The following is a 12,282-nucleotide window of genomic DNA, read 5'->3' on the forward strand; positions in this document are numbered from 1 at the left end:
AACCAAATCGGCATGCGATGGAGCGTGAACTATATTTGTCAATAGAAACAACCCGATCTATATATTCAGGTTCCAGAGACAATTCGCTATAATTTCAGGGTTTATTCAAAAATACTGTTAGGCAATAAATACCCTGGCTCCTCAGAGTAATAAACATAGAGGGAACATATAGTAAGCAAATTTTGTCTCCAACATAAACTAACAAATATGACATGAGTCACACGGAAATGACACATCACACATATAAGTGATACGATATTTCACTCAATTCGCGAGTTTCTCCACAAAGATGTCCCATAGTGAATCAACGTCTCATATTAACTCGAAATATATTGAAATAAATACCTAAATATATCAGAAATTCGGAAAACAAACTCCAAGCGCGCCAAACGACGTGAAACAACCAATGACACTAGGAGAGCAAAAGTTGCCAAATCTTGGATTTCGCAGGTAGATACAGAAAATAATAAATATTCTGCTTATTGTAAATTCGACAATCAGGAAAAATATCAGATTTCAAATATTCAAATTTGCATATTTAATCGAGAATCACTCAAATAAATATCTTTAATTCAATATAATATACATTCCTAATGATATAGTAAAATTGTGGATTTGAAAATATATCACAATCCGACAACGTAATCTACCCAAGTTGGGACAAGTAAAAATTGCGTATACTTCCTCTGTCTATGTTTATTACTCTATGCCTGGCTCCTAATGTATTGCTGGAAACTTGAACAACCCTTGTATAATCTAAACATTCTGCCTTCCTCCAAGTTACTTTGGATATACCGTACATGTACACATTTCGAAATAATGAAGCATTGTGTTTAATATGCATTGTTTTTACCTGAATTAGTATGCACCATGCATATAATGTTAAGACACAACTTTAATTGTTATTCTTCTTTATTTTCAGCACATGGTTCAGGCAGGCATGGCTCCCCAATTTGGAGCTGCAGGACCAGCGGCGTTCCCGACACAGAACGGGGAGGTGAAAGCTGAACCGGACAAAACCTCAGTAGCTCTGCTACCTCAGCCTACGGGGGCAGCGGCGGCGGGTGCGGGTCCACCCTTCACGCCGTCACCCCCTCAAGCTAACCTCACAACCGATCAACCTCAAGTAACTTTAGGCCAAAGTCCAGTTGTAACGCAAAACCAACAGAATTTCAAATGTGAAAATCAACAGACGACGACAGATAGTGAGAACCAGACAGCGACAGGGATACCAACGTCGGATGGAACGGAAAACACAACCAACGGAGTGGCAGTGGGTACAGATCCTTCAAAGAATCAACCGAAAAGGCTGCACGTTTCTAACATTCCCTTTCGTTTTAGAGACCCGGATCTACGGGCGATGTTTGGGGTAGGTGTTCTGTTCAGTTCTTTTCAGCATGGGGGAAGTTAGCGTAAAATTAAATGGGGATACAGGGTGGCCACTTTTTCAATGGGATTGTATTGGTAACTTTTAAACCATAAGAGAAGGTCGGTCAAATGGAGAAAAAGTTGCATGCATAGAAGCATTATTAAGCAGTTCAAACAAATCGAGATTATCAGGGCCGGTTATTGAGATATCATAAGAAAAGTAAATTCTGTCATTTTGATTTTTCTTTTTTTCCCACTTTATTTCAAATATGTATTATCAAAAAATGTTACAGGAATTTTTTATTAGACAGTAAATTGTTCTCAATTTGACGTAATCAGATTTCGTATCCAACGTTTCGTGCTCTCTGGGCCACCCTCAACCTCATTTTTTTTCAATACGGACCTGTATATTTTATGACACTTTTCGAAATAACTTTTAACGCTGAATTCAACGATATTTTTTAGGAGGTATAGGATATACTCACTTGGGTGACACGCCATTTGATGCCCTACAGGTCAAATACAAACTCCAGTAAAACTATCAAAATTACTGGAATTTTGGTTTTTTTTTTGCCACAATTTTAGGCTATTTCATCACCCTGTTGACAAATGTTTTGCTATTCAATTATGGGAAAAATCGCGGGTTATGCTAGATTAACGTCAAGCTTAGATTAGATAACGGTACTTCAGCCTCATCGGCATAAGTGAAATGGTCTTCGATTGAGGATTGTGTTTTGTTTTCTAAAGATGTGCCTATTTGCAGCCTGTCATTCTACTCTTAATTTCATTTCGTAATGTTGATCTATTATGAAGTACAAATGTATCTTCTATGCCATTTGTAGACATTGATTATTATCCCAAAAAGTCCAGATATTTGCCTGGGTTTTCTAAATACGATACCTTACTTGTCATTGATGAACGGCGGGCGCTCTTTTATCCTAGAAAATAAAGCTTTAACCATTTATCTACTCAATGTCGAGTTGTAATGACTTTCCAATTTGCTGATCATGAATGGTAGTGTAGTTTCAGCATTAACTAGTGTTGCATCTTCGTAACTTATGAGTGGTTTATTGCTTATTGGGACGTTTCAAAAGACGTTTGTGCTTTTATTGTCTAAAATGCAATTTTAATATTGAATCTCGCAGGTCCCGCATGGAAGATCCCTCAATTTTGATCTCGCAGAATTTCAGAAGGATCCCGCATTTGCGGGATTGGATTTCCTAGTTGATGCTCACTTAGGCGACGCTGGAATTTAACATTAACATATCCATATCATTTTCTGTAAATCACAAAATTAGCAAAAAAGTGGCGCTGATTCTATGAAGATTTAGACACCGCCATCAAAAACCTAGCTAGGAAAGAAATAACAATCATACAGGGGGGCATGTAAGCAAAATTCGGCGAAACGAAAAATGACAGAGGCCGTGGGACATTTCAGGCACAGAAGACCTATAATCCTCCTTAGCACTGGTGTATGTGGAAGGCTGTATCTTGGCAACATGTACCATTGCATCTAGAGGGTTAGTTTCGGTCTCAAAATGTAGAAAATTTGCTATTTTCATATTATTATTATTTGACATGCATGGTTCATAAGATTTAGTGAAAAATACGGGAAAAATGGAGATGTTGGCAACGAGAAAAATAGACTACTGTTAGTGGTCGTACTAACCTAGTTACAATTCCAAAATAGTAGTTTTCTTGCGAAATCATTGATTCCTAGACTATATTGGGAAAAATCTATCCTATTCTTCTATATCCGTTATTCTGAAATCAGTAGTTGATTTATTTTTTCATTTCACACTATAGACTGTTTTAATGTATATTAAAAAAAAAATTATCCAATTTTTACATTTCTATACTTCAAGTTTTCAAAATATGCTAGTACCATATGTGTCTAATTTTTATAATTTTTTTTCAGCAATTTGGTCCAATTTTGGATGTAGAAATTATATTCAATGAAAGAGGATCTAAGGTATGTCGAACTTAATTCATTTGATTATAATTCATTCAATGAATCGCAAATTTATAGAGCCAGCTATGTTGCTATTAAACATTTTACATATCACCACAATCATTTTACTGTTATATCTTTTTATTTAAAAATTTACTTTTTATTATTTTCATATTTCATTTTTAGTTTTGTGATATATTGAAAGAAAAAGATATTAATTTTCTTCCTTATAATTATTTGCTGCCAATTGGATTGTTTTAATTCCTTTTTCAACTTATTTTCATTTCTCAGACAGCTTCATGCAATAATATGCCATGTATTGTTTTGAATTCCCAAACTAATGATTATTCATATAATCCAGTACAACTACTTACGTTTATTTGTTAAAGTCATTTCATAATATTCTTTTTCTGGGTTTTTCTCCCTTGACGGAAACTTCCGAACAACACTTACATATTTAAAACCGAAATTTGAAATTGACGTATCCTCCTCAATATCCTCTAAAACATTGACATCAAATTCTTGAATACAATTTGACCCATTTTTTATTTATACATTACACAAATAGTTTTTTTTTCGTTATTGGATAATATTGAATTAAATTTATATTGGACTTATGATGACCATTGTTTATTAAAACAGTTCAATTGACATATTTATGTATTCAGTCAAGGAAAGAACACCAGAAAGATAAATTTCATTGCATTCATTCACTTTACTATGTCCATGTTGAAATTGATGTTTCCTTGGAGATATTCTATGAATACTTTAGTATTTTTGTATATAATTTTTTATAAATCCCTGTTGTGCTGGATTCTTCGAATATTTTCTTTTCTGTCTGTAAATTTGTCTGTTTATTTAATTTCGTTTCCTGGGTAATATGGTAGCTAACATTCAATTTTCGATTGATGTTTCATTGAAGTTGTTCACACTCATTTTAGCCTTGAGGACTGTGCATATTTCCAACAGCTTTACCAGAAGTAATTAATCATTAACTAGTTCGGTATGCCTTCCCTTCATGTGAGAGTGAAAATTCAGTTGTCATTTAAATTAACGGAGTATTAGCCATGAACTTGTTGAATTGATATTAATATCTACATAGTGAGATGTTGCCACAATCAATTTGTTTTTGTGATCAATCGAGACTACGATCTCTCATCATTCCATCTCTGATTTTCTGAATTAATCATTACAGTTCCATTAATCTTGAACTTCTATTCGAACTGAAGGAAAAAACCTGAGATGTACAATTAATAAGTCGTATAGCAGTTGATGTCAATTGTTCTCTTAAATGTTAAGGTTGGTTATTTAATATGATTTGACCTTGTAGTTGAAACTAACAAGTAGTTATAAACATATTTCTGATGTTTGAAAGAAGTTTAAGGAAGAATTTGGGGTCAATCAGAATATGACTTGACCTTTTTTTATATTTTGCTAGATGACCCAAATATGTGTTTACAGGGAGTTACATGAATGGTTGCTCAAAGCCTAGTGGTAAATGGAGTTTATCCAGGGTTTTCAAAAAAGTGGTTTGTTGTGTATCCTTAGTCTGTTAGTTTCGGAGATACAGGGTGATTTATGAAAGTTGGCCTAAATTTCTGATACCCATAACTAGACAATCAGCAGTTCGATTTTGTTTAAATTTTGTGGGTTTTTTATTTCATACAACTCTTTAAAACGTTTCATGTAATTCTAATATCTTCAGGACGGTACACAGTTTATTGAGTTTTTCTTTTAAACTTTTAAATCTATATTTTTACACGTTTTAGAGGAATGTCTTCATTGCTATAAAAATACACAAGTCAGTGTAATGAATACAATTTTTACTTCGTATAACACACTTTTTTCAAAACAGTAGCAAACTTAAAAATTAATGTTTTATGTCACTTTTTCAAAATATGATCTTGTTTTTATTTCTTTTGTGTTAATATTTGATATAATCAGCTTTTGATTTTCTATTTTCAACTATTCTTCATTTTAAAACCATCAACAACTACTGAATGTTGTAATACGCTTTTTTAAAATATTGATTAGAAATATGCATAATCAAAAAATACGCAAAAGTATGCATTAACAATTAATATTATGAGAAAATTTAAACCAATTAATTTCAATTCATAACATAGTATTCGAAGAATTTTTCATGGCAACAACATTCCTCTACTTCCCTGAAAATATTGAAATTTGAAGGATTCTATGAAGTGAACAAACCCACAAAATATAAACAAACTGCTTATTTCCAAGTTATGGGTATCAAAAATTTAGGCCAACATGAATCATGAATCAACCTGTACTTTTGTGAAAGTTCTGGAAGACCTGCATTCATCACTATACTAAGGCCAATCATTCAAGTAACACCCTGCATATATATTTATATATTTTTCCATGCATAAAGGATTGTAGGATCACATAAGATACAAGACTCCATGAACATTCAGATATATTAAAAAAAATTGAATAAATAGGCTTCAATAAATCTCTTTTTCAATGATGGTGAACCATTTCGAAAGGTTGTATGTACTTCAAATATATAGAATAAAGCTAAATATCCACTAGATAACTAAAATGTAAACATAATATATCTACGTAATCTTCAAATGATTTCAGGGTTTGCTTGATTTTTTACAGAATTTTATTTATTTCATAATGTTTTCATATCTCATTTTTTATTCATTTTAATATCCTGAATACGTAGAAATGATAACTCATTCGAAACATATGCACTTCATATTTCATACGGTGAAATTTGTACCTAAACCATGAGTCAACAAGCAGTAAGGAAACAATTTTGATTCAACCGAGCTTAATTGTTGATTTATCGAATGAAGGAAAGGCTATCGAACTGAGTAGATGTTGAGAAACCTTGAAGTGTTTGCAGTTGTCTCAAGATGCTCGTGGTTTTTACAATTTTTATGAATTTGTTCTCATAGATTTGTATTGCTATTCTGCATGTAAACTAAAAAAAAAATGCACGGTGAAATGTCTACAATCTTTGATTATGCACATCCTCTTGGCTTGATTAGTGGCTTACAATTTGATGATGAATAACATGACACCTTAGATTGATAGCAGCAAAGCTACATAGGCTCTTCACTGATATTTTTATACTGTGATACATGCATTTATTTCACTTCAACGATCAAAGTATTGAAAATTTCAAACAATTGTCCCCCAATCTTTATTTTTTGCACTGATTACCTGTACTTTTAGTGGTTCACTCTCATAAAATTCTCTGTGTGGAATGATTTAATTAATTAATGTATGTTGCTGTATGTGAGCTGTGCAGGAATGTTTGCCAATATTTTCCTCTCCTAATATTGACTCAAATTAACAGTATATGTTCGGAGCTTTGTTTATCCTTAATTTTTATATTGCTATTTGACCTTAGTAATATAAACACTTTCAAGTAGTTTTGTTACGTGTACAAGATTTTAAATTAGCTTCAGTCCAACAAATACACATACAGGGCGAATCATAAGTAATTGGAAATATTTTAGCTATAGATATTAGCCACCAGGGACAAGTTACAGGATGATCCATCCTTCAAATTCTACGCCACTGACGATTTTTCCATTCTCAAATTCTTTCTACGTAAATCTCTTCATTCACACATATAGTCACTATATCTCGAAGTTTTGAAATAAAATACCCTTAATTTCATACTAGAAACACATTTCATCTCTATGATATTTTGAGCTCAAGATTCTATAGTTGATATATTTCCAATTATTTATGATACACCCTTTATTAATGCTTTTAAAAATTAATTACTTCATGTTGAGAGTATTTTTTTAAAGCTAATACCTCGAAATATAAATTGCTGTTTCGATAAGTGTATAGACTTAAATAATTTTGGTATTTTTCATAGTAATTAGACAGTCCAGAACACGTGAATTTTTAATGGTATCGGTTAACATAACAACTTTTTATCGTCATTCGTCATAAGAACATTATTTGTGTTGTGGTTGTTTGTGATTTTACAGCCGAATTCTGAATTTTTCACTTCTTTTTTTTTTCTGTTGGTTTCATGCTGTTCGGAACTAAAAATTGAGTTAACATGACAAAACTCGACACTATCACTGCCATGACGAGATCCAAAGTTATGTGATAAGCAAATTATTGTCCACAGCTGAAAATACAGCCAAAATTTACTGAGGAAATCATAGTACATCCAATCATACCACTAGGTATCTACTCTATCTATAAAAAACAATATGCCTGAATTTAATTTTTGACAGGATTCTGGATTGCCTAAAAGAACAAAAAAGACGACAAATAGGGTACAACACAATTTATATGGGCTTGCAAAAATGTGGCTTAGCTTTCGACATGCTGCTAATATGTAATTTTTTGTAGCATTTAACTATTTCGAAATTACATCTCAATTTTATTGATATTAAGCGAATGTAAAATATTTATTCAAAAACAGAGATCTGATTCACTTTTAATAGTAAATAATGAATGTTTTATATTTAATGTTCTTCACACTGACCCCTCTTAAGTAAGAGCTTATGCAAGTTAGCGACCAGTTTTGTTCTGTGTAGGTTTTGTTATTGTGTTCTAACGCTACTTCAGGCACAGCACTCAAATGTGAAATGGCTTCCCTGAATGAAGGATTCGAAATATTTTGGAGTTGGAATAAATCAGTGAAGTTCAGCGCAAATCTATTTGCATGAATTGAGGAAAATATTGTCTTATCACCTGCAATCACAATTTCATATAAATATATAAAATCAATGAATGGAAAATAATAGGTATATTGGGATCAATGATTTGTTGAAGTGAAATATCAAGATTAATACAATTCTTGTTTTTGCATGTTGGTATATATATGTATACATACATACATACATACTTGTGTATATATTTATGATACATATATGTATACATACATACATACTTATTTATGTACAAGTGCAATTTTGATGACCTACTAAAACATTTGACATATGATGGCGTAGTGATATTTACATATTTTTCTGTAGCAACTATTATAAACATGAACTTGCTTTATAGTCCTTACAGATTGGAATTCAATACACGATACAAGTAGATTCGAATAAAATTATTTTCGATATTTTCAGTTGAAATTTCTAAATGGCTCAGGTAGCTCAATTTTTACATATTTCTTTCTTCATAAATTAGAATCGTTAGAAGTATTATTCATGATATATTCAGATAAATCATTGGTTTTTTCTGTTCATTAAACACAATCAAGTTTTTCAAAACTGTTATCATCACTTTGGGTGTTTACTATTTTTCTTATTTAGCATATTTTTTTTTATAACCTATATTTGATAGGTGGGTTTTATTATCTTGATTTTAACATTGAATGTTGTTTCTGGATCTGCTTGTATCGTGAATAATCATAATTTTCAGTTAGAGCCTCGATAAATCATTTTAGTTATTTTAGTCTTGAAATTCTCTATATACTGTTACTTGTTATTGAACTTCTTGCTCTGTGTTGGAATTTGGTGAAAGAGCTTTCGGACTTCTTCCATAATACCCATTTTGAATACATTGTCGAATATTGCGGTTAGAATAGCCAAAAAAATCATTTGGAGATTCTGCGAAAACAATCATATAGCTTAGTAAAACTATAAAAAAATTAGTTTAGTCAGTCAGACTATAATTAGTTATATAATTTATTTAGTTACGAAGAAACTAAGGAACCAATTTGCAAAGGCGTCTAGTTCAGAACACTCAAAAAATCATTCTTGATCAATGTTTACATGGTGTATTTTCATAATAAAGAAAAAATCCTCTATTAGTTCATATATTCAAACTTCTTCAGGGCTATAAATGAAATAAGTAAAATTCATACAATTTGAAATGACTTTACATTGAATATTTTGCGAAACTGTTTCTACCAATCTTTTGGTTCAAAATCAGATAAATAAAGGCTTCAAATCAGGTTAATAAAATAAAACAATGAATATTTTGAGATAATAAATATTTATGTTTCTCAGTAAAAGTAATTAATTTGGATCACAAATAATTGAGACAGAATTATTGACGCCTTTGTAATTTAAATTAAATAAGCATAATACTTGATTTTAGAAGTTTGCTATTACTCAAATACATTCGCATGATCTCCAATTGAAAATGATTTCCATCTACTTCAGACACTTGAAAAATACGTGCTAAAATTTATTTTGGTGCGAAAGTGCATTTAACATTATAGTAGATGGAGAAAAGACAAATTTTGGGCTTTTGGCAGACGTTACATGTAAATATAATATGGCCTAGTCACGTAGTCTGCCACAAGAGCTGGTGATGCCTTGGATTTTAGTTGTTCCTGTTATCGATCAGAAAAATTTACTCATTTGCATTCATTGCATAAACATCGTCTTTCATTGAATACTACTAAATAATTCGAACTTTCATTTTTTTCTGTTAATAGACATCAGGTTTGAGGACACCATATATTTTGAAGTGCGTATTTGTAACATGGAAAATATATTTTGAATTTTGATTTTTTATTATGAATTGTTCCTTTGTGGGGACAAAATCGAGAAAAAACATAATGTTCACGCACAGGGTGATCTAATATTCACAAAAATAGAAAACGTCTGAAATTTTTCTAGTTCGTATTTGATTTGTTCGATTTCAGAAATATTAAAGGAAGGCGATTGTAAAGGGTGACTAGTCTTCAAAATTTGTATTCGGTCGGTAATTTATATTTGCTGACAAAGAGACTGAAACACCCAGAAGGAGCTGTTTAAATTTTTTTTTTTGTGAAACATTGATAGTATAGCAAGGAGTAAATGATTGAATTTGGAAAAAAATCGTGAAGGTTTTTTCATGTAAACAATTTTTGTTACTTAAATATTGTAGTTTTTTAAATTTCACAATTAATAAACCAGCTGTTCGGGGAGATCCAAAGTCGATGTTAAGTTGTTGTTAAAATGCCTAGAGCACGTGTATGCGGAATATATCGCCCTCTAAGTGAATTTGAAAGAGGTCGAATTATTGGTCTTCGGGAGTTGAGGTTGTCATTTCGAGAAATCGCTAATCGTACGAACAGAAATCCAACTACTGTTATGAGATGTCGTCAAAAATCGAAGAAGAGTAGGTTCCGGGTTGCCTTCAAGAAATAGTGGAGCCATATGTTCTCCCTTACCTTAACCGGCTCGAGAATCCAATATTTCAGCAAGATAATGCCCGACCTCATGTTGCCTGAGTTAGTTTAAATTTTTCGAAGCGATCCATGTGAATCTTTTGCTATGGCCGCTCAGATCTCCCGATCTTTCGCCCATAGAGCATTTTTGGGACACATCTTGGGTAGAAGGCTTAGAAATTTACCCCAGCCCCCACGGACTTTGGCGGCTCTGAGACATCAATTACAGGTAGCTTGGGATAGTATCCCTCAAGAAGAAATAGACCATCTTATTTCATCAATGCCGAGACGTTTTGGGGAGTGTATAGATAATCGCGGCGGACAAATACATTAACAAATTTATTTAAAAAAATTTTAAACCCTTCGTTTTTTTCTCCAAGTTTCAATCATTCACTACTTGCTTAACTATCTCTGTTTTAGCAAAAAAATTAAAATTCGAACAGCTCCTTCTGGGTGTTGCAGTTAGTATATATAAAATAGGATCTATAATAATAATAATATAATAATGTTTATTCAAAATAAACATAAAAAAATTACAGAGGTAATTATTTCGCGAAGTATTTTCCTATGCGTAATTATAAATTGAAAGTTTTTCTAAAATATCTGAAGAAATATACATTATTTATAATATTTATGGCTGAAGGACCCTTGGTCGATGGCCAATTGCATATGCAATAAAGTACTGTTATTATAATATTTAAATTAGTAGAAAATTCTATGAATATTATGTTCATCACTACGAAGGATGTATTTTGGGTTGCATAACAAAACATGCGAAGTTTTTAAATAAAGTATATTCAAAATATTTTGGTATATTCATTGAAAGACGAACCTGAGATACAATCCCTAGGCTTCATCAGCTCTCAGCAAACGCCCTTGTTTACGGCTTAATAATGTAAAGTAGTCTAACAACCCAAACATGACATAAACCCTCCAAGGCCAAAAATAGAGAGCGAAGTGTTGAATGAAGCTTCTAGACAGAAGCATGTCTAATGTCTAACGTCATCATGTCATTGCACGAGTTTGAAGAGCTGTTTATAATGCATGTTTTGTCTGTCTCTGCATGCAGGGGTTCGGTTTTGTAACATTCGCAAATAGTGCTGATGCGGAGCGCGCACGAGACCGACTTCATGGCACCGTGGTTGAGGGAAGAAAAATAGAGGTGTGCATGAACTTATAGCTCTCTACGTGTAGCACTGGCCTGTCCCGTGTCCCTCCCCGGTAAAACAAGGTCAAAACCCCCGTGTGGCTGGCTTGCTGGCTTTAGTGACTAACCGGTAGCACCTCCCCGCTTCACACGTGTTGTTTTGACGTTCTTTTGCCGCACACACAATATATATTACATTTTACATCTTTGTCAATTTTCTTTGATCAGGTTGGAAACTTTTTTTTTTCTACCTCACCAGTACGATGCTTATTGAGATACTTGGATGTTGATTTTATCGCGTGATATCCCTCCAAACCTTTTCGGCAACATCACTTACACTTCTTAAAAATCACCTTAAAGATATACAAACATAATATAACGTTGTACTCCCGATTTACACAATTATATTTTTTCTGTAAAATTACGAATCAGCAAATTATTCGGCAACTGCGTTAAATTGCAAGGAGTATATAGGCAATAATTTTTTTTGGAATGACTATAAAATTATAATTTCATCACACTCATTTGTCTTGATTGTTTTCGTTGTGTGCACCTATTGGACTGAAGTGTTTTCATGCATATTCATCACCATTTCATATTCCTTTTGGGTCAATTCCTTACTTTTGACGCAAATTTGTAGAAATTTCAACAGTTCCAGACTGATTTGTTTGTCTTAATGGTGTAGAGAAATACTGT

At 32.4% G+C, this 12,282-nt stretch overlaps 1 protein-coding gene across 4 annotated transcripts in view; it reads left to right on the plus strand.

The window, feature by feature from the left end:
- Positions 1–12,282, plus strand: part of LOC123678241 (RNA binding protein fox-1 homolog 2) — a 51,599-nt gene that overhangs the window by 15,336 nt on the left and 23,981 nt on the right. For 3 of the 4 annotated variants that reach the window (XM_045615149.1, XM_045615151.1, XM_045615148.1), the window contains exons 2-4: positions 923–1,369; positions 3,287–3,340; positions 11,509–11,601. In XM_045615149.1, coding sequence (XP_045471105.1) covers positions 923–1,369; positions 3,287–3,340; positions 11,509–11,601 — 594 coding nt within the window. The remainder of the gene's footprint in view (positions 1–922; positions 1,370–3,286; positions 3,341–11,508; positions 11,602–12,282) is intronic. The other variant, XM_045615150.1, reaches the window with a different exon arrangement.

Source organism: Harmonia axyridis, chromosome 4 (assembly GCF_914767665.1).
Source record: "Harmonia axyridis chromosome 4, icHarAxyr1.1, whole genome shotgun sequence".
NCBI classification, from domain to species: Eukaryota; Metazoa; Arthropoda; class Insecta; order Coleoptera; family Coccinellidae; genus Harmonia; species Harmonia axyridis.